Consider the following 24,095-nt stretch of genomic DNA (forward strand, 5'->3'; position numbering starts at 1 on the left):
CCCAAGGTTGGACTACCCGGGGCTCGAACCCAGGACCTTCTTGCTGGGAGCCGACCGCACTAACCACTGCACCACCGTGCCACCCCAATAGTATATAAATATATTTTAAAATAATCCCCATGAGTATATATATTGAATATATGTTGGAAGCCTTTGGTGGAAAATGGTTAGATGGACTAGATCCACCTCAAATTATGTTTGATCAAACTGCATTCTTTCAGTTTCGGTCTCTACAAGCAGATGTGTGAGTGTTAGACTCCACAGTCAAATACTGAATCACCCTTATGCTAATAATGAACAGCAGCTCTGTGTTTTGCTGTTGTCCACGTCTGACATCTTATAAAAACCCATGTTGCCTAAAGACGCTCAGTCTTTACTCAGAGTAAAGGAACTTGGTAGTCCTCAACATTGAGCGGGAGTACAGGATGGATTCTCGAAGGCTCGCCAGCCACAGAATCAGTACGTTCTGTATAGATCTGATGATGGAGATGGAGGAGTAACAGCAGCACATCTTTGACTTGGTAAGATAGGTTACAGCCTGGCGGCCTGCCCAGGGTGTCTCCCCGCCTGCTGCCCAGTGACTGCTGGGATAGGCTCCAGCATCCCCGCCTCCCTGACTAGGATAAGCGGCTTGGGTAAAGGATGGATGTATTATCATATATGTTAATAATACATATATAATATTGTGTAAATAATCCAGCGCCTCTTAAATCATTTGTTTCCTTCCGTTCTCACTTTGTCTCCCTCCTCTAATGTGCCCCCCCCCCACACACACACACACACACCGGCCATGATGCCGTGACACAGTAACTAGCTAATGTGGCAATCACCCAAATTATGTTATAAATAATAAGAAATATGTTTCCAGCTATCAGTCTGTTTTCACACACCTCAACACCCACCAGTCCTGTCAACCAGTGACATGGCTCCGATTTATCTGCTTTCGGACAGCCCGGCCCCTTACGGTCCGTTATGGTGAGTTGCACAAATCCGTATGGTGACTGACGCCAGTGAGTAAAGAGCAGGGAGAAGTTGGACCTTGTTATGTATTCGCATGTGTGTCCCTGTGAAAAATCGTCTCCTCTTATCATGTCAAGGAATCCTTCGAGGATGTGACAGCTCAACATCTCCGGAGACTCAACAACAGCGTAATAATCACTCGCCACAGTAACCGTCGCCGGCTGACCTTTTGAATTTTTGCCTTTTTTTTCTCTTGACTAAAGCTTTGGGGATTTGTGGATTTTTGTTTGAGTTAATTGAACTGAATTGCAGTTGGGATACTTCCTTGTTTTGAGTTTTGTTTGTGGGATAACCGGGAAATCCCGAAGTGGAGTATGTTTACTTTATAAATCCATCCATCCATCCATTATCCAAACTGCTTATTCTGCTCAGGGTGGCAGGGATGCTGGAGCCTATCCCAGCAGTCCTTGGGCGGCAGGTGGGGAGACAGGCCACCAGGCCATCACAGGGCGGAGTGACTGCAGGGTCATCTCGGTTTTTTCCAAATTTAAAAGCATAAAGTTAAGTAACATCCCATTTTTCACAGTAGCCAAGTAGGCCTCTGGGAGAAAGGGATTTTACAACAATCGAAGTCATTAGTTATGGAATACATTCCCAATTGCTATGCTGATGATACTCAGCTGCATGTGCCTATATGGGCTGACGATCATACTCAAGTACTTTTCAGTTTGTTGAAAACATAAATGTGACAGAATTTTACTGTTTTGGGCTTCTCCCCAACCCAGACTTTTGAACTTCCGCTCTATAATAAAGTAATAAAAATGGTTAAATCGGGCGTCCGGGTAGCGTGGCAGTCTATTCCGTTACCTAAACTGAACTGAAATTATATGGAACTTTTTTTCTTTCCCTTTTGCTGTAATATAGCCTTTGAAAATTGACTGGTCTTGTTGTGTTTGTTTAAATTGAGTGTTTTATTTCCCTGCCTTGCAATTTATTATAAATTCATTTCCGTCCATTATCCGAACCGCTTATCCTGCTCTCAGGGTGGCGGGGATGCTGGACCTTATCCTAGCAGTCACTGGACGGCAGGCGGGGAGACACCCTGGACAGGCTGCCAGTCCATGATTTGTGCTGTGGAAAAAACAGGGGTCGTGTGTATTCTGAATGTGTGTATCCTTTGTGGGGTTTGACATTGACAAAGGCTGATTTAAACTTGGTCCAACGCTACACTAGCTAGCTAGCTAGCTAGCAGAGCTGTAAAAACCAGGTCCAGAAATTAAAAGTCCAAGCCATGTATTTGCTCCACTCATGCACCACGCCAGCAGATTCTAGTCAACACCACTCCTCAACGAGGGAGGGAAAACTAGCTAATGAAGTCAGCTGGTTTAGTAACATGGTTGGAGCAAATACACGGTTTGTACATTTACTTTCTGGACCAGGGTTTTACACCTCTGCTAGCTAACGAGCTACTACCACAGTGTGTGGCTACTGCTGCCGCGCAAAATCATGTCATGAAAAATGGAAAGGGGGGAAATGATGTAAGGACACAGTCAGTGGACGTCACAGTGTATCAGAGTGGTCAGTTGACAGCTTGTGGTCTCACTCACAACCTCCGTGTCCCTGTGTCTCGTGTCCCTGCTCCCCGCTAGTGGTTTTGTTTCAGCTGACATTGTGTTGATGGCAGATGTTAGGCCTCATGGATTTTTTGTTTATCAGTTCATCTGGTTGCCTTTTCACTAGCCATTAAGTGCAGTTGTTCTTTTTGTACACTTTTGTACTGTTATGGTTCGACTCTCTCCTCCTCCCTACACTCGTATTGTGAGTGTAATTCATTTGCCAAAAAAAGATACAAAACACCCAATAAACACAGTTAAAGATGAATTTGACTGATAGCATAATTTTTTTCAATTTTTGTTTAGATATTCTGATAATATGGTTATCGTGACTTGTTTTGGCCACAGTAGTCGTGTAGTGAAACTCTAGTATCGTGACAGCCCCAGTCTGCAATGTTTTGTGTGTTCAGCCTAAAGTTGCGGACATGATAGTGCAGTTCAGTACATAAATTGTGTATTATCCAGTACTTTTTTGCATATGAAATCTTTCAGATGAAGTTTATGGATTCTGTCTCATTCATCCCATAACCCCAATCAAAATTTTTTTTAACCCCCCCCCTTTTTTTTTTTCTTCTCCTGATTGTTCTTGGCCAACCACCCCACTTTCCGAGCTGTTCCAGTCGCTGCTACACCCCCTTTGCCGACCCGGGGAGGGCTGCAGACTACCACATGCCTCCTGCCATACATGTGGAGTCGCCAGCCGCTTCCCTCTAGTTCCCCCTCCCCCCCGAACAGGCGCCCTGACCGACCACAGGAGGCGCTAGTGCAGCGACCAGGCCACATACCCACATCCGGCTTCCAGTGAAAATCTTAGCATCTTCGTCTCTGCCACCTCCAGCTCCACTTCCTGTCTTTTCATCAGGGCCACTGTCTCCAAACCATACAACATAGCTGGTCTCACTACCATCTTGTGAACCTTCCCTTTAACTCTTGCTGGTACCGTTCTGTCACAAATCACTCCTGACACACTTCTCCACCCACTCCACCCTGCCTGCACTCTCTTCTTCACCTCTCTCATGCACTCCCCGTTACTTAGGACAGGACCCCAAGTATTTAAACTCATATGCCTTCATCACCTCTGCTCCTTGCATCCTGACTATTCCACTGTCCTCGCTCTCATTCTCGCATAGGTATCCCGTCTTGCTCCTACTGACTTTCATTCCTCTTCTCTCCAGTGCATACCTCCACCTCTCCAGGCTCTCCTCCACCTGCACCCTACTCTTGCTACAGATCACATTTTGGATTGGATGTGATATAATATAGCCTTTTTATTTGTTCAACTGACCCAGTCAGATGCAGACTGGATTGCTGGTGCATTCGCAGTAATAACAAGTCTGTGCAGAAACGCAGATGAACAATAAGTTTGTAAATGTTGTGTAACTTAAACAATAACAGAATAATGACACTACAGTTTGAGTTTTTAGTGATGTGAGAGGTTGAATCTGCAACACTCACCGAGGTATGTGTGTGTGTGTGTGTGTGTGTGTGTGTGTGTGTGTGTGTGTGTGTGTGTGTGTGTGTGTGTGTGTGTGTGTGTGTGTGTGTGTGTGTGTGTGTGTGTGTGCGTGCGTGCATGCGCCTGTCCCTTTGTTTCTGTGTGTGTCTCCGAGCAGAAATTTATTGAGTTTGAGGACACACAGGAACAGGAGAAGAAGGACCTGCAGAACCACGTGGACAGAATGGAGTCTCATTCTCGACAGCTGGAGCTTAAAATCAAGAACTATGCAGACCAGAGTAAGCGTCAGCATGTTCCCCCGTGCACTCACACACACGAAACACCAACACTTGTTCTTATTACAGATGGATATCATGAGAGTTGTTCTTATCACAGCTTGATATCATGAGAGTTGTTCTTATAACAGATGGATATCATGAGAGTTGTTCTTATAACAGATGGATATCATGAGAATTGTTCTTATAACAGATGGATATCATGAGAGTTGTTCTTATCACAGATGGATATCATGAGAATTGTTCTTATAACAGATGGATATCATGAGAGTTGTTCTTATAACAGATGGATATCATGAGAGTTGTTCTTATAACAGATGGATATCATGAGAGTTGTTCTTATAACAGATGGATATCATGAGAGTTGTTCTTATCACAGATGGATATCATGAGAGTTGTTCTTATAACAGATGGATATCATGAGAGTTGTTCTTATCACAGATGGATATCATGAGAGTTGTTCTTATAACAGATGGATATCATGAGAATTGTTCTTATAACAGATGGATATCATGAGAGTTGTTCTTATCACAGATGGATATCATGAGAGTTGTTCTTATCACAGCTTGATATCATGAGAGTTGTTCTTATAACAGATGGATATCATGAGAGTTGTTCTTATAACAGATGGATATCATGAGAGTTTTTCTTATCACAGATGGATATCATGAGAGTTGTTCTTATCACAGATGGATATCATGAGAGTTGTTCTTATCACAGATGCATATCATGAGAGTTGTTCTTACCGCAGATGGATATCATGAGAGTTGTTCTTATAACAGATGGATATCATGAGAGTTGTTCTTATAACAGATGGATATCATGAGAGTTGTTCTTATAACAGATGGATATCATGAGATGGATATCATGAGAGTTGTTCTTATCACAGATGGATATCATGAGAGTTGTTCTTATCACAGATGGATATCATGAGAGTTGTTCTTACCACAGATGGATATCATGAGAGTTGTTCTTATCACAGATGGATATCATGAGATTTGTTCTTATCACAGATGGATATCATGAGAGTTGTTCTTACAACAGATGGATATCATGAGAGTTGTTCTTACAACAGATGGATATCATGAGAGTTGTTCTTATCACAGATGGCTGTCATGAGAGTTGTTCTTCTAACAGATGGATATCATGTGAGTTGTTCTTATCACAGATGGATATCATGAGAGTTGTTCTTATCACAGATGGATATCATGAGAGTTGTTCTTCTAACAGATGGATATCATGTGAGTTGTTCTTATCACAGATGGATATCATGAGAGTTGTTCTTATCACAGACGGATATCATGAGAGTTGTTCTTATAACAGACGGATATCATGAGAGTTGTTCTTATAAGAGATGGATATCATGAGAGTTGTTCTTATCACAGATGGATATCACGAGAGTTGTTTTCGAGAGTGTCATACTGGACTGGGTTCATTCTTGTTCCTCTATCTTGGTCAGCACTTACAAAAAACATTATTATTTCCCTCTCCCACATGAAGCGGGAGAGACACCTACTCAGAGACACCAGAATGCTAGAATGCAGTAAGCTCAGAAGTCACAGCATTGCTTTTTCTTAAATTCATGCATTTCTGTCAGCGTGCTAGGCCACATTGCTTTCTCTCTGCTTCTGGCTTTACTGAAAGTTTTGGATAGAAAGGGTAGAAGGGAAACCGGTCTGTAGTTTTTGATGTCAGAGGGGTCAAGTGATGATTTCTTGAGAAGGGGGGGTGACTCTAGCAGTCTTGAAGGCAGATGGAAAGCATCCTGCCTGGAGGGAGGTGTTGATGAGGTGGGTTAGCTAGGGAAGGAGTGCAGGTGCTATAGACTGAAGAAGAGGGGAGGGGACCGGGTCAAGGAAGCATGTGGTGGGGCGACTGGATGTGATGAGGTTGAGGACCTCGTCAGGGGAGAGGGGAGCGAGGTGGGATAGGGTAGGACATGGAGAGGTGAGGGGGGGTGCAGAGAATGGGATAGTGCAAGCAGCACTAACCGGGTGGCCTGCACGTTGCTCTGACCCACCTTGAACTTAACACATACATCTGGATGCTGTTTATAGATTACAGCTCTGCCTTCAACACTATCATCCCCGCCAAACTAACCACCAAACTCCTCTCCCTTGGCCTCAACCCCTCCCTCTGTAACTGGATCCTGGACTTCCTGACCAACAGACCGCAGTCTGTTAGGTTAGGTGACCACTCCTCCTCCACCCTGACCCTCGGCACAGGTGCCCCTCAAGGCTGTGTTATGAGCCCACTCCTTTTCGCCCTCTTTACCCATGACTGCCTGCCAACTCACCCTTCAAATGTTATAGTTAAGTTTGCAGGTGACACCACAGTCATTGGCTGTATCACCAACAATGATGAGATGGCCTACAGAGACGAGATTGAGCACTTCACATCATGGTGTACTACCAACAATCTTGTCCTTAATGTGCAGAAGACAAAGGAGCTGATTGTGGACTTCAGCAGGTCTAGAAGCTGCAGCCACTCCCCCATACACATCAATGGGGTGGAAGTGGAGCGTGTTTCCAGCTTTAAATTCCTTGGAGTCCACATCAGCGAGGACCTTTCATGGACATTAAACACCCAGGCCCTTGTGAAAAAGGCCCAACAACGCCTGCATTTCCTGAGGGGGCTGAGGAGCGCCCGTCTACGCCCCAAAATTCTCACCAACTTCTACCACTGCACCATGGGGAGCATCCTGACCATCTGCATCTCAGTGTGGTACAGCAACTGCACCTCAATAGACCAGAAAGCTCTGCAGCGGGTCGCAGCATATCACCGGTACCCAGCTCCCAGACATAAAAGACATTTATCACAAACGCTGCCTTCGAAGGGGTCTGAGCATCAGCAGAGATCCCACCCACCCAAACCATGGACTGTTCTCCCCCCTGCGCTCTGGGAGGCGCTACAGGAGCCTCATAGCCCGCACTGCCAGGCTCAAAAGCAGCTTCTTTCCACAAGCTGTTGCCCACCTGAACCTGGCTACCCACTGAATGTCTGTAGATATTTTTAAATATTTTGTACTCCAGCTCTCTTTTAACTTATTTCTAGCTTTGGTCTTCATGTGTGTATAACTTATATTGTGTTTGCTGTGTTTGTCTGTGTCTGTCTTGCACTGTTTGGTGAAAACACAGCCCTCATTTCATTTTTAACATGTGCCTGCACATTGCTTTTAATGACAATAAAATTGAATTGAATGGTGAGAAAAGGAGGATCTGATGTCGTTTACCCTCTTGTCAAAGAAGCTAGCGAAGTCATCAGGGAGAAGAGAGGAAGTAGAAGGAGGTGGTGGGGGTTGAAGAAGTGTAGAGAGGGTTTCAAAGAGTTTCTTAGGATTAGAGGCAGAGGATAGGATTTTAGAGTGATAGAAGGCAGCCTTAGCAGCAGAAAGGGAGGAGGAGAAAGTGGAAAGAAGAGACTGGAAGTTGAGAAGGTTCTCTGCGAGTTTGCCTTTTCTCCATTTTTGCTCTGCCACTCTCAGGCTCCGTCTGTCAGTATGTACCGAGTCGGTTAGCCAAGGTGCAGGTGGAGTTGGGCGTGCAGGCCTGGAGGTGAGGGGACAGAGATTGTCCAGAGAAGAGGAGAGGGTAGAGAGAAGAAGATCAGTAGCAGTGTCAGGGGTTAGGAGAGAGAAAGATTCAGGTGTAGGGAGGATAGAGGTAACAGAGGAAGAAAGCTCAGTGGCGGAGAGAGAGCGGAGGTGTCTACGGATGGAAACCATGTGGGTAGGGGAAGGGGCTGAGGGGGGGTGAAGAGAAGGAGAGAGAGTAGGACATGAAATAGTGGTCAGAGAGCTGGAGGGGAGTAACAGAGAGATTGGAAATCGGACAGTGTCTAGTAAAGATAAGGTCCAGCTGGTTGCCGACCTTGTGGGTAGGAGGAGAGGATGAGAGGTGAAGGTCAAAAGAGGAGAGGAAAGAGAGAAGACGATCTAGCTTGTTAGTATGGATGTTGAAGTCACCGAGAAGGATAAGTGCAGAGTCATCAAGAGGGAAGTGCGAGACAAGTGTGTCAAGCTCCTCCAGAAACTCACCAAGGGGGCCTGGTGGGCGGTACACAACCACGATGGTGAGTTTGACTGGATAAGAGACAGTAACAGCATGACATTCAAAAGGGGGCGGAGAAAACTGTGGAATGGAAACGAGAGTATTTCCATTTCAGGGAGATTAGCAGGCCAGTACCATCACCCCACCTCCCACCTCTGGGAGTGTGAGAAAAAGAGTACACATCAGACAGAGCTGCGGGTGTGGTAGTGTTTTCTGGCATGATCCAGGTCTCACTTAGAGCAAGAAAGTTGAGGGAGAGCAAGGATGTGTAGCCTGAGATAAACTCAGTTTTTGGCACCGCAGACTGGCAATTTCAGAGCCCTCCCGTCACCACTTGCTCAACGTGAGTGGAGAGAGTGGGATAGATGAGACTGGTAGGGTCACAGCGCCCAGGAGTGACCCAACGTCTATGCCAACCCCAGGAAGAGGAAAGTACAGGAATGCGAAGGAAACACATAGTCTATACTAGGTACACAAAATACAGCTGACTGACAGGATCTAAAAAGAGCAGTCCGTGCTTGACGAAGTCTTGGCTTGAAAAAGTCGCACTCCCCTTTGTTCACTCTAGCCTTCATTCAACCTAGACCTGTTTGCCTGACGCTTCCAAGTAGCAGCAGTGATTTAAAGAAGACTGGTTGCTAATTGTCTGCCATGATTGCAGGCCACACCCTGGCCACTTAACACCCAATTGGCCAAAGAGGTACACTGAAAATAGGCTTATTGCCCCGAAACTGGACACTTATGTAAAACTCTATCAAACCTCACACAATACTATTAAAACTGCAAACAGCAAGTTACCAAGGAATATATTCATAAGCTAAAAGGATAACTAAGTCAAAACAGCTAAGCAACAAGAAATATTTAAGGGCACACTAGGTGAAAAACAGCTACAGCTAGATTAAGTAAATAAAACAAGTAAGTAAATAGAATAAGACAGCTACAGCTAGAATAAGATCCCACTAGGAACCAGCAGCAGATATATAGACAAAAGGACTAATACTCAAGCAGCTGGTATAAGACTAGTAGCAACTTGTTAAGCAAGAAAGATGATGCTTACTCTATTCTAGATGAACCAGCAATTCAGAATCACTCCAGAAGTTAAGATGCAAACTGGATTAAAACTGAATTGGGCCAGACTTATAAATCCCTGTGATGTTCTGACCACACCCTGGCCACTTAACACCCAATTGGCCAAAGAGGTACACTGAAGATAGGTCTATTGCCCAGAAACTGGTCACTTATGTAAAACTCCATCAAACCTCACACAAAACTGTTAAAACTGCAAACAGCAAGTTACCAAGGAATATATTTATAAGCTAAAAGGATAACTAAGTCAAAACAGCTAGGCAACAAGAAATATTTAAGGGCACACTAGGTGAAAAACAGCTACAGCTAGATTAAGTAAATAAAACAAGTAAGTAAATAGAATAAGACAGCTACAGCTCGAATAAGATCCCACTAGGAACCAGCAGCAGATGTATAGACAAAAGGACTAATGCTCAAGCAGCTGGTATAGGACTAGTAGCAACTTGTTAAGCAAGAAAGATGATACTTTATTCTAGATGAACCAGCAATTCAGAATCACTCCAGAAGTTAAGATGCAAACTGACCACACACAGTATAAGATACACACACATGAAGACCACACACAGTATAAGATACACACATGAAGACCACACACAGTATAAGATACACACATGAGGACCACACACAGTATAAGATACACACATGAAGACCCAAAAGCTAAAAATAAGTTAAAAGAGAGCTGGAGTACAAAATATTTAAAAATATCTACAGACATTCAGTGGGTGGCCAGGTTCAGGTTGGCAACAGCTTGTGGAAAGAAGCTGTTTCTGAGCCTGGTAATGTGGGCTATGAGGCTCCTGTAGCGCCTCCCAGAGCGCAGGGGGGAGAACGGTCCATGGTTTGGGTGGGTGGGATCTCTGCTGATGCTCAGACCCCTTCGAAGGCAGCGTTTGTGATAAATGTCTTTTATGGCTGGGAGCTGGGTACCGGTGATATGCTGGGCCGCCTTGACGACCCGCTGCAGAGCTTTCTGGTCTACTGAGGTGCAGTTGCCGTACCACACTGAGATGCAGATGGTCAGGATGCTCTCTATGGTGCAGTGGTAGAAGTTGGTGAGAATTTTGAGGGATAGATGGGCGCTCCTCAGCCTCCTCGGGAAATGCAGACGTTGTTGGGCCTTTTTCCACAAGGGCCTGAGTGTTTAATGTCCAGGAAAGTTCCTCGCTGATATGGACTCCAAGGAATTTAAAGCTGGAGACACGCTCCACTTCCACCCCATTGAGGTGTATGGGGGAGTGGCTGTAGCTTCTAGACCTGCTGAAGTCCACAATTAGCTCCTTCGTCTTCTGCACACAGAACCAGTATATGTGACTAGTCAGTAAGTTATATGTGACTAGTCAGTGAGTTATAGTAGACTAGTCAGTGAGTTCCAGCCACATAAGCTCAACAGTGGTGAGCTGCCCTGTCCTGCTGCCCCTCGCAGTACATGGTAAATGATTCACGGGTCATTCTGCTGCTGCAGCCACACTTACTGCCCACTGGTGTTCCCCATCCAAGACAAAGTGCACAGCTACTGTAGTGTTTGTGTGTCGATGCTTTTGTTGATAAGGTTGTCATCAGCAAAAGTCTCTCTTTGCTTCTGGTGTTACATTTAAATTCCACTCGCCTGGCATTGTTCAAGCACTTTGTTCTTCTCCAGGTTGGCATAGCTCTATACAGGAGGGTGTTGTCTTCCTGTTTTTCTTGGGACAGGCCTAATTTATTTAAATGTCTGCCAAGAGAGATTCCCACAGGATAACACAAATGACAAGCATGCTGTTGCGTTGTTAGACAGGGCAGTAGAAGTGTGACAGCATCGCCCAATGTCCTCTGTGGTAACCATTTTTTGATTAAAACCTATTTTTCTTTTCTTTTTTGTGTGAATTGGGCTTCTGTGCAATTAGTCACACTGGAGTTTAGTATAAGGAATGATGTCATATCCTGTCTATTAGTGAATACCTACATGGAACACTTTCATCCCAAGTTTCTGGACATTTCTCTGTGCTAGTTGTCTGACATAGGCTCTGATGTGACCTCGAGGACGTGGGACACTGCTGTGTTGTTGAATGTGCAGTTTGGGGTAAGAATTAAGCTTTAGCTACTATTGTGTATGATTATATAACGTGTATATTGGAAGAGTCTTATGACAAAGACCCATTACACATGTCTGACATCTGGCGTTTCTGGTTGACATCATGTAACAGCATCATGACGGCCGTCTGTCATGATGTCACCAACGTGAAACTGGTGCCCACGTGCTGCAGGGGTTACAGCCGTCTGTCATGATGTCACCAACGTGAAACTGGTCCCCACGTGCTGCAGGGGTTACAGCCGTGTGTTATGATGTCACCAGCGTGAAACTGGTGCCCACGTGCTGCAGGGGTTACAGCCGTCTGTCATGATGTCACCAACGTGAAACTGGTGCCCACGTGCTGCAGGGGTTACAGCCGTCTGTCATGATGTCACCAACGTGAAACTGGTCCCCACGTGCTGCAGGGGTTACAGCCGTGTGTTATGATGTCACCAACGTGAAACTGGTGCCCACGTGCTGCAGGGGTTACAGCCGTGTGTCATGATGTCACCAACGTGAAACTGGTCCCCACGTGCTGCAGGGGTTACAGCCGTGTGTTATGATGTCACCAACGTGAAACTGGTCCCCACGTGCTGCAGGGGTTACAGCCGTCTGTCATGATGTCACCAACGTGAAACTGGTGCCCACGTGCTGCAGGGGTTACAGCCGTCTGTCATGATGTCACCAACGTGAAACTGGTCCCCACGTGCTGCAGGGGTTACAGCCGTCTGTCATGATGTCACCAACGTGAAACTGGTCCCCACGTGTTGCAGGGGTTACAGCCGTCTGTCATGATGTCACCAACGTGAAACTGGTCCCCACGTGCTGCAGGGGTTACAGCCGTCTGTCATGATGTCACCAACGTGAAACTGGTCCCCACGTGCTGCAGGGGTTACAGCCGTGTGTCATGATGTCACCAGCTTGAAACTGGTGCCAGCGTGCTGCAGGGGTTACAGCCGTCTGTCATGATGTCACCAGCGTGAAACTGGTCCCCACGTGCTGCAGGGGTTACAGCCGTGTGTTATGATGTCACCAGCGTGAAACTGGTCCCCACGTGCTGCAGGGGTTACAGCCGTCTGTCATGATGTCACCAACGTGAAACTGGTCCCCACGTGCTGCAGGGGTTACAGCCGTGTGTTATGATGTCACCAACGTGAAACTGGTCCCCGCGTGCTGCAGGGGTTACAGCCGTCTGTCATGATGTCACCAGCGTGAAACTGGTGCCCACGTGCTGCAGGAGTTACAGCCGTCTGTCATGATGTCACCAACGTGAAACTGGTCCCCGCGTGCTGCAGGGGTTACAGCCGTCTGTCATGATGTCACCAACGTGAAACTGGTCCCCACGTGCTGCAGGGGTTACAGCCGTGTGTCATGATGTCACCAACGTGAAACTGGTGCCCGCGTGCTGCAGGGGTTACAGCCGTCTGTCATGATGTCACCAACGTGAAACTGGTCCCCGCGTGCTGCAGGGGTTACAGCCGTCTGTCATGATGTCACTAACGTGAAACTGGTCCCCACGTGCTGCAGGGGTTACAGCCGTGTGTTATGATGTCACCAACGTGAAACTGGTCCCCACGTGCTGCAGGGGTTACAGCCGTGTGTCATGATGTCACCAACGTGAAACTGGTGCCCGCGTGCTGCAGGGGTTACAGCCGTCTGTCATGATGTCACCAACGTGAAACTGGTCCCCACGTGCTGCAGGGGTTACAGCCGTCTGTCATGATGTCACCAACGTGAAACTGGTCCCCACGTGCTGCAGGGGTTACAGCCGTGTGTTATGATGTCACCAACGTGAAACTGGTCCCCACGTGCTGCAGGGGTTACAGCCGTCTGTCATGATGTCACCAACGTGAAACTGGTCCCCACGTGCTGCAGGGGTTACAGCCGTCTGTCATGATGTCACCAACGTGAAACTGGTCCCCACGTGCTGCAGGGGTTACAGCCGTCTGTCATGATGTCACCAACGTGAAACTGGTGCCCACGTGCTGCAGGGGTTACAGCCGTGTGTTATGATGTCACCAACGTGAAACTGGTCCCCACGTGCTGCAGGGGTTACAGCCGTCTGTCATGATGTCACCAACGTGAAACTGGTCCCCACGTGCTGCAGGGGTTACAGCCGTCTGTCATGATGTCACCAACGTGACACTGGTCCCCACGTGCTGCAGGGGTTACAGCCGTCTGTCATGATGTCACCAACGTGAAACTGGTCCCCACGTGCTGCAGGGGTTACAGCCGTGTGTTATGATGTCACCAACGTGAAACTGGTGCCCACGTGTTGCAGGGGTTACAGCCGTCTGTCATGATGTCACCAACGTGAAACTGGTGCCCACGTGCTGCAGGGGTTACAGCCGTCTGTCATGATGTCACCAGCGTGAAACTGGTGCCCACGTGCTGCAGGGGTTACAGCCGTCTGTCATGATGTCACCAGCGTGAAACTGGTGCCCACGTGCTGCAGGGGTTACAGCCGTCTGTCATGATGTCACCAACGTGAAACTGGTCCCCACGTGCTGCAGGGGTTACAGCCGTGTGTCATGATGTCACCAACGTGAAACTGGTCCCCACGTGCTGCAGGGGTTACAGCCGTGTGTCATGATGTCACCAACGTGAAACTGGTGCCCACGTGCTGCAGGGGTTACAGCCGTGTGTCATGATGTCACCAACGTGAAACTGGTCCCCACGTGCTGCAGGGGTTACAGCCGTGTGTTATGATGTCACCAACGTGAAACTGGTGCCCACGTGTTGCAGGGGTTACAGCCGTCTGTCATGATGTCACCAACGTGAAACTGGTGCCCACGTGCTGCAGGGGTTACAGCCGTCTGTCATGATGTCACCAGCGTGAAACTGGTGCCCACGTGCTGCAGGGGTTACAGCCGTCTGTCATGATGTCACCAACGTGAAACTGGTCCCCACGTGCTGCAGGGGTTACAGCCGTGTGTTATGATGTCACCAGCGTGAAACTGGTCCCCACGTGCTGCAGGGGTTACAGCCGTCTGTCATGATGTCACCAACGTGAAACTGGTGCCCACGTGCTGCAGGGGTTACAGCCGTCTGTCATGATGTCACCAGCGTGAAACTGGTGCCCACGTGCTGCAGGGGTTACAGCCGTCTGTCATGATGTCACCAGCGTGAAACTGGTCCCCACGTGCTGCAGGGGTTACAGCCGTGTGTCATGATGTCACCAACGTGAAACTGGTCCCCACGTGTTGCAGGGGTTACAGCCGTGTGTTATGATGTCACCAACGTGAAACTGGTCCCCACGTGCTGCAGGGGTTACAGCCGTGTGTTATGATGTCACCAACGTGAAACTGGTCCCCACGTGTTGCAGGGGTTACAGCCGTGTGTTATGATGTCACCAACGTGAAACTGGTGCCCACGTGCTGCAGGGGTTACAGCCGTCTCTCATGATGTCACCAACGTGAAACTGGTGCCCACGTGCTGCAGGGGTTACAGCCGTCTGTCATGATGTCACCAACGTGAAACTGGTGCCCACGTGCTGCAGGGGTTACAGCCGTCTGTCATGATGTCACCAACGTGAAACTGGTGCCCGCGTGCTGCAGGGGTTACAGCCGTCTGTCATGATGTCACCAACGTGAAACTGGTCCCCACGTGCTGCAGGGGTTACAGCCGTCTGTCATGATGTCACCAACGTGAAACTGGTGCCCACGTGCTGCAGGGGTTACAGCCGTGGGTCATGATGTCACCAACGTGAAACTGGTCCCCACGTGCTGCAGGGGTTACAGCCGTCTGTCATGATGTCACCAACGTGAAACTGGTCCCCACGTGCTGCAGGGGTTACAGCCGTCTCTCATGATGTCACCAACGTGAAACTGGTGCCCACGTGCTGCAGGGGTTACAGCCGTCTCTCATGATGTCACCAGCGTGAAACTGGTGCCCACGTGCTGCAGGGGTTACAGCCGTCTGTCATGATGTCACCAGCGTGAAACTGGTCCCCACGTGCTGCAGGGGTTACAGCCGTCTGTCATGATGTCACCAACGTGAAACTGGTCCCCACGTGCTGCAGGGGTTACAGCCGTCTGTCATGATGTCACCAACGTGAAACTGGTGCCCACGTGCTGCAGGGGTTACAGCCGTCTGTCATGATGTCACCAGCGTGAAACTGGTCCCCACGTGCTGCAGGGGTTACAGCCGTGTGTCATGATGTCACCAGCGTGAAACTGGTCCCCACGTGCTGCAGGGGTTACAGCCGTCTGTCATGATGTCACCAACGTGAAACTGGTGCCCACGTGCTGCAGGGGTTACAGCTGTGTGTCATGATGTCACCAGCGTGAAACTGGTGCCCACGTGCTGCAGGGGTTACAGCCGTGTGTCATGATGTCACCAACGTGAAACTGGTCCCCACGTGCTGCAGGGGTTACAGCTGTGTGTCATGATGTCACCAACGTGAAACTGGTCCCCACGTGCTGCAGGGGTTACAGCCGTGTGTCATGATGTCACCAACGTGAAACTGGTCCCCACGTGCTGCAGGGGTTACAGCCGTCTGTCATGATGTCACCAACGTGAAACTGGTGCCCACGTGCTGCAGGGGTTACAGCCGTCTCTCATGATGTCACCAACGTGAAACTGGTCCCCACGTGCTGCAGGGGTTACAGCTGTGTGTCATGATGTCACCAACGTGAAACTGGTGCCCACGTGCCACAGGGGTTACAGCTGTGTGTCATGATGTCACCAACGTGAAACTGGTGCCCACGTGCTGCAGGGGTTACAGCTGTGTGTCATGATGTCACCAACGTGAAACTGGTGCCCACGTGCCACAGGGGTTACAGCTGTGTGTCATGATGTCACCAGCGTGAAACTGGTCCCCACGTGCTGCAGGGGTTACAGCCGTGTGTCATGATGTCACCAGCGTGAAACTGGTGCCCACGTGCTGCAGGGGTTACAGCCGTCTGTCATGATGTCACCAACGTGAAACTGGTCCCCACGTGCTGCAGGGGTTACAGCCGTCTGTCATGATGTCACCAACGTGAAACTGGTCCCCACGTGCTGCAGGGGTTACAGCCGTGTGTCATGATGTCATCAGCGTGAAACTGGTGCCCACGTGCTGCAGGGGTTACAGCCGTGTGTCATGATGTCACCAACGTGAAACTGGTCCCCACTTGCTGCAGGGGTTACAGCCGTGTGTCATGATGTCACCAACGTGAAACTGGTCCCCACGTGCTGCAGGGGTTACAGCCGTGTGTCATGATGTCACCAGCGTGAAACTGGTCCCCACGTGCTGCAGGGGTTACAGCCGTGTGTCATGATGTCACCAACGTGAAACTGGTCCCCACGTGCTGCAGGGGTTACAGCCGTGTGTTATGATGTCACCAACGTGAAACTGGTCCCCACCTGCTGCAGGGGTTACAGCCGTCTGTCATGATGTCACCAACGTGAAACTGGTCCCCACGTGCTGCAGGGGTTACAGCCGTGTGTCATGATGTCACCAACGTGAAACTGGTCCCCGCGTGTTGCAGGGGTTACAGCCGTCTGTTATGATGTCACCAACGTGAAACTGGTCCCCGCGTGCTGCAGGGGTTACAGCCGTCTGTCATGATGTCACCAACGTGAAACTGGTCCCCACGTGCTGCAGGGGTTACAGCCGTCTGTCATGATGTCACCAACGTGAAACTGGTCCCCGCGTGCTGCAGGGGTTACAGCCGTGTGTCATGATGTCACCAACGTGAAACTGGTCCCCACGTGCTGCAGGGGTTACAGCCGTGTGTCATGATGTCACCAGCGTGAAACTGGTGCCCACGTGCTGCAGGGGTTACAGCCGTGTGTCATGATGTCACCAACGTGAAACTGGTCCCCACGTGCTGCAGGGGTTACAGCCGTGTGTCATGATGTCACCAGCGTGAAACTGGTGCCCACGTGCTGCAGGGGTTACAGCCGTGTGTGATGATGTCACCAGCGTGAAACAGGTCCCCACGTGCTGCAGGGGTTACAGCCGTCTGTCATGATGTCACCAGCTTGAAACTGGTCCCCACGTGCTGCAGGGGTTACAGCCGTGTGTCATGATGTCACCAGCGTGAAACTGGTCCCCACGTGCTGCAGGGGTTACAGCCGTCTGTCATGATGTCACCAGCGTGAAACTGGTCCCCACGTGCTGCAGGGGTTACAGCCGTGTGTCATGATGTCACCAACGTGAAACTGGTCCCCACGTGCTGCAGGGGTTACAGCCGTCTGTCATGATGTCACCAACGTGAAACTGGTGCCCACGTGCTGCAGGGGTTACAGCCGTCTGTCATGATGTCACCAACGTGAAACTGGTCCCCACGTGCTGCAGGGGTTACAGCCGTGTGTGATGATGTCACCAACGTGAAACTGGTGCCCACGTGCTGCAGGGGTTACAGCCGTCTGTCATGATGTCACCAACGTGAAACTGGTGCCCACGTGCTGCAGGGGTTACAGCCGTGTGTGATGATGTCACCAACGTGAAACTGGTGCCCACGTGCTGCAGGGGTTACAGCCGTCTGTCATGATATCACCAACGTGAAACTGGTCCCCACGTGCTGCAGGGGTTACAGCCGTCTGTCATGATGTCACCAACGTGAAACTGGTGCCCACGTGCTGCAGGGGTTACAGCCGTGTGTCATGATGTCACCAACGTGAAACTGGTGCCCACGTGCTGCAGGGGTTACAGCCGTCTGTCATGATGTCACCAACGTGAAACTGGTCCCCACGTGCTGCAGGGGTTACAGCCGTCTGTCATGATGTCACCAGCGTGAAACTGGTGCCCACGTGCTGCAGGGGTTACAGCCGTGTGTCATGATGTCACCAACGTGAAACTGGTCCCCACGTGCTGCAGGGGTTACAGCCGTGTGTCATGATGTCACCAACGTGAAACTGGTGCCCACGTGCTGCAGGGGTTACAGCCGTGTGTCATGATGTCACCAACGTGAAACTGGTCCCCACGTGCTGCAGGGGTTACAGCCGTCTGTCATGATGTCATCAGCATGAAACTGGTGCCCACGTGCTGCAGGGGTTACAGCCGTCTCTCATGATGTCACCAGCATGAAACTGGTCCCCACGTGCTGCAGGGGTTACAGCTGTGTGTTATGATGTTACCAGCGTGAAACTGTTGCCCACGTGCTGCAGGGGTTACAGCCGTGTGTCATGATGTCACCAGCGTGAAACTGGTGCCCACGTGCTGCAGGGGTTACAGCCGTCTGTTATGATGTCACCAACGTGAAACTGGTCCCCACGTGCTGCAGGGGTTACAGCCGTCTGTCATGATGTCACCAACGTGAAACTGGTGCCCACGTGCTGCAGGGGTTACAGCCGTCTGTCATGATGTCACCAACGTGAAACTGGTCCCCGCGTGCTGCAGGGGTTACAGCCGTGTGTCATGATGTCACCAACGTGAAACTGGTCCCCACGTGCTGCAGGGGTTACAGCCGTCTGTCATGATGTCACCAACGTGAAACTGGTCCCCACGTGCTGCAGGGGTTACAGCCGTGTGTCATGATGTCACCAGCGTGAAACTGGTCCCCACGTGCTGCAGGGGTTACAGCCGTGTGTCATGATGTCACCAACGTGAAACTGGTGCCCACGTGCTGCAGGGGTTACAGCCGTGTGTTATGATGTCACCAACGTGAAACTGGTGCCCACGTGCTGCAGGGGTTACATCCGTCTGTCATGATGCCACCAGCGTGAAACTGGTCCCCACGTGCTGCAGGGGTTACAGCCGTCTGTCATGATGTCACCAACGTGAAAATGGTGCCCACGTGCTGCAGGGGTTACAGCCGTCTGTCATGATGTCACCAACGTGAAACTGGTCCCCACGTGCTGCAGGGGTTACAGCCGTCTGTCATGATGTCACCAACGTGAAACTGGTGCCCACGTGCTGCAGGGGTTACAGCCGTGTGTCATGATGTCACCAACGTGAAACTGGTGCCCACGTGCTGCAGGGGTTACAGCCGTGTGTCATGATGTCACCAACGTGAAACTGGTCCCCACGTGCTGCAGGGGTTACAGCCGTCTGTCATGATGTCACCAACGTGAAACTGGTGCCCACGTGCTAAAGGGGTTACAGCCGTGTGTCATGATGTCACCAACGTGAAACTGGTGCCCGCGTGCTGCAGGGGTTACAGCCGTCTGTCATGATGTCACCAACGTGAAACTGGTCCCCACGTGCTGCAGGGGTTACAGCCGTCTGTCATGATGTCACCAGCGTGAAACTGGTCCCCACGTGCTGCAGGGGTTACAGCCGTCTGTCATGATGTCACCAACGTGAAACTGGTCCCCACGTGCTGCAGGGGTTACAGCCGTCTGTCATGATGTCACCAACGTGAAACTGGTGCCCACGTGCTGCAGGGGTTACAGCCGTCTGTCATGATATCACCAGCGTGAAACTGGTCCCCACGTGCTGCAGGGGTTACAGCTGTGTGTCATGATGTCACCAACGTGAAACTGGTCCCCACGTGCTGCAGGGGTTACAGCCGTGTGTCATGATGTCACCAACGTGAAACTGGTGCCCACGTGCTGCAGGGGTTACAGCCGTGTGTCATGATGTCACCAACGTGAAACTGGTCCCCACGTGTTGCAGGGGTTACAGCCGTCTGTTATGATGTCACCAACGTGAAACTGGTGCCCACGTGCTGCAGGGGTTACAGCCGTCTGTCATGATGTCACCAGCGTGAAACTGGTCCCCACGTGCTGCAGGGGTTACAGCCGTCTGTCATGATGTCACCAACGTGAAACTGGTCCCCACGTGCTGCAGGGGTTACAGCCGTCTGTCATGATGTCACCAACGTGAAACTGGTGCCCACGTGCTGCAGGGGTTACAGCCGTCTGTCATGATGTCACCAACGTGAAACTGGTCCCCACGTGCTGCAGGGGTTACAGCCGTGTGTTATGATGTCACCAACGTGAAACTGGTGCCCACGTGCTGCAGGGGTTACAGCCGTCTGTCATGATGTCACCAACGTGAAACTGGTCCCCACGTGCTGCAGGGGTTACAGCCGTGTGTCATGATGTCACCAACGTGAAACTGGTCCCCACGTGTTGCAGGGGTTACAGCCGTGTGTCATGATGTCACCAACGTGAAACTGGTCCCCACGTGCTGCAGGGGTTACAGCCGTGTGTCATGATGTCACCAGCATGAAACTGGTCCCCACGTGCTGCAGGGGTTACAGCCGTGTGTCATGATGTCACCAACGTGAAACTGGTCCCCACGTGCTGCAGGGGTTACAGCCGTGTGTCATGATGTCACCAACGTGAAACTGGTCCCCACGTGCTGCAGGGGTTACAGCCGTGTGTCATGATGTCACCAACGTGAAACCGGTGCCCACGTGCTGCAGGGGTTACAGCCGTGTGTCATGATGTCACCAACGTGAAACTGGTCCCCACGTGCTGCAGGGGTTACAGCCGTCTGTCATGATGTCACCAACGTGAAACTGGTCCCCACGTGCTGCAGGGGTTACAGCCGTGTGTTATGATGTCACCAACGTGAAACTGGTCCCCACGTGCTGCAGGGGTTACAGCCGTCTGTCATGATGTCACCAACGTGAAACTGGTCCCCACGTGCTGCAGGGGTTACAGCCGTGTGTTATGATGTCACCAACGTGAAACTGGTGCCCACGTGCTGCAGGGGTTACAGCCGTGTGTCATGATGTCACCAACGTGAAACTGGTGCCCACGTGCTGCAGGGGTTACAGCCGTGTGTCATGATGTCACCAACGTGAAACTGGTGCCCACGTGCTGCAGGGGTTACAGCCGTGTGTCATGATGTCACCAGCGTGAAACTGGTCCCCACGTGCTGCAGGGGTTACAGCCGTGTGTTATGATGTCACCAGCTTGAAACTGGTCCCCACGTGCTGCAGGGGGTTACAGCCGTCTGTCATGATGTCACCAACGTGAAACTGGTGCCCACGTGCTGCAGGGGTTACAGCTGTCTGTCATGATGTCACCAGCGTGAAACTGGTCCCCACGTGCTGCAGGGGTTACAGCCGTCTGTCATGATGTCACCAACGTGAAACTGGTCCCCACGTGTTGCAGGGGTTACAGCCGTCTGTCATGATGTCACCAACGTGAAACTGGTCCCCGCGTGCTGCAGGGGTTACAGCCGTCTGTCATGATGTCACCAGCGTGAAACTGGTCCCCACGTGCTGCAGGGGTTACAGCCGTGTGTCATGATGTCACCAACGTGAAACTGGTCCCCACGTGCTGCAGGGGTTACAGCCGTGTGTCATGATGTCACCAACGTGAAACTGGTGCCCACGTGCTGCAGGGGTTACAGCCGTGTGTCATGATGTCACCAACGTGAAACTGGTCCCCACGTGCTGCAGGGGTTACAGCCGTGTGTCATGATGTCACCAACGTGAAACTGGTCCCCACGTGCTGCAGGGGTTACAGCCGTGTGTCATGATGTCACCAGCGTGAAACTGGTCCCCACGTGCTGCAGGGGTTACAGCCGTCTGTCATGATGTCACCAGCGTGAAACTGGTCCCCACGTGCTGCAGGGGTTACAGCCGTCTGTCATGATGTCACCAACGTGAAACTGGTGCCCACGTGCTGCAGGGGTTACAGCCGTCTCTCATGATGTCACCAGCGTGAAACTGGTGCCCACGTGCTGCAGGGGTTACAGCTGTGTGTTATGATGTCACCAACGTGAAACTGGTCCCCACGTGCTGCAGGGGTTACAGCCGTCTCTCATGATGTCACCAGCGTGAAACTGGTGCCCACGTGCTGCAGGGGTTACAGCTGTCTGTCATGATGTCACCAGCGTGAAACTGGTCCCCACGTGCTGCAGGGGGTTACAGCCGTCTCTCATGATGTCACCAACGTGAAACTGGTGCCCACGTGCTGCAGGGGTTACAGCCGTCTCTCATGATGTCACCAGCGTGAAACTGGTGCCCACGTGCTGCAGGGGTTACAGCCGTCTGTCATGATGTCACCAACGTGAAACTGGTGCCCACGTGCTGCAGGGGTTACAGCCGTCTCTCATGATGTCACCAACGTGAAACTGGTCCCCACGTGCTGCAGGGGTTACAGCCGTCTCTCATGATGTCACCAGCGTGAAACTGGTGCCCACGTGCTGCAGGGGTTACAGCCGTCTGTCATGATGTCACCAACGTGAAACTGGTGCCCACGTGCTGCAGGGGTTACAGCCGTCTCTCATGATGTCACCAACGTGAAACTGGTCCCCACGTGCTGCAGGGGTTACAGCCGTCTGTCATGATGTCACCAGCGTGAAACTGGTGCCCACGTGCTGCAGGGGTTACAGCCGTGTGTCATGATGTCACCAACGTGAAACTGGTGCCCACGTGTTGCAGGGGTTACAGCCGTCTGTCATGATGTCACCAGCGTGAAACTGGTGCCCACGTGCTGCAGGGGTTACAGCCGTGTGTCATGATGTCACCAGCGTGAAACTGGTCCCCACGTGCTGTAGGGGTTACAGCCGTCTGTCATGATGTCACCAACGTGAAACTGGTGCCCACGTGCTGCAGGGGTTACAGCCGTCTGTCATGATGTCACCAACGTGAAACTGGTGCCCACGTGCTGCAGGGGTTACAGCCGTGTGTCATGATGTCACCAGCGTGAAACTGGTCCCCACGTGCTGCAGGGGTTACAGCCGTGTGTTATGATGTCACCAACGTGAAACTGGTCCCCACGTGCTGCAGGGGTTACAGCCGTGTGTCATGATGTCACCAGCGTGAAACTGGTGCCCACGTGCTGCAGGGGTTACAGCCGTGTGTTATGATGTCACCAACGTGAAACTGGTGCCCACGTGCTGCAGGGGTTACAGCCGTGTGTCATGATGTCACCAGCGTGAAACTGGTCCCCACGTGCTGCAGGGGTTACAGCCGTGTGTTATGATGTCACCAACGTGAAACTGGTCCCCACGTGCTGCAGGGGTTACAGCCGTGTGTCATGATGTCACCAGCTTGAAACTGGTCCCCACGTGCTGCAGGGGGTTACAGCCGTCTGTCATGATGTCACCAACGTGAAACTGGTGCCCACGTGCTGCAGGGGTTACAGCTGTCTGTCATGATGTCACCAGCGTGAAACTGGTCCCCACGTGCTGCAGGGGTTACAGCCGTCTGTCATGATGTCACCAACGTGAAACTGGTCCCCACGTGTTGCAGGGGTTACAGCCGTCTGTCATGATGTCACCAACGTGAAACTGGTCCCCGCGTGCTGCAGGGGTTACAGCCGTCTGTCATGATGTCACCAGCGTGAAACTGGTCCCCACGTGCTGCAGGGGTTACAGCTGTGTGTTATGATGTCACCAACGTGAAACTGGTCCCCACGTGCTGCAGGGGGTTACAGCCGTCTCTCATGATGTCACCAACGTGAAACTGGTCCCCACGTGCTGCAGGGGTTACAGCCGTGTGTCATGATGTCACCAGCGTGAAACTGGTGCCCACGTGCTGCAGGGGTTACAGCCGTCTGTCATGATGTCACCAACGTGAAACTGGTGCCCACGTGCTGCAGGGGTTACAGCCGTCTCTCATGATGTCACCAACGTGAAACTGGTCCCCACGTGCTGCAGGGGTTACAGCCGTCTGTCATGATGTCACCAGCGTGAAACTGGTGCCCACGTGCTGCAGGGGTTACAGCCGTCTGTCATGATGTCACCAACGTGAAACTGGTGCCCACGTGTTG

The 24,095-nt window shown here is 51.1% G+C and overlaps 1 protein-coding gene across 3 annotated transcripts in view; it reads left to right on the forward strand.

The window, feature by feature from the left end:
• The window catches only part of spag9a (sperm associated antigen 9a), a 112,974-nt gene that overhangs the window by 2,275 nt on the left and 86,604 nt on the right, over positions 1 to 24,095 (forward strand). For all 3 annotated transcript variants that reach the window (XM_056287509.1, XM_056287510.1, XM_056287511.1), the window contains exon 2: positions 4,187 to 4,307. In XM_056287509.1, coding sequence (XP_056143484.1) covers positions 4,187 to 4,307 — 121 coding nt within the window. The remainder of the gene's footprint in view (positions 1 to 4,186; positions 4,308 to 24,095) is intronic.

The sequence above is a fragment of the Lampris incognitus genome, chromosome 10 (assembly GCF_029633865.1).
Source record: "Lampris incognitus isolate fLamInc1 chromosome 10, fLamInc1.hap2, whole genome shotgun sequence".
NCBI lineage: Eukaryota > Metazoa > Chordata > Actinopteri > Lampriformes > Lampridae > Lampris > Lampris incognitus.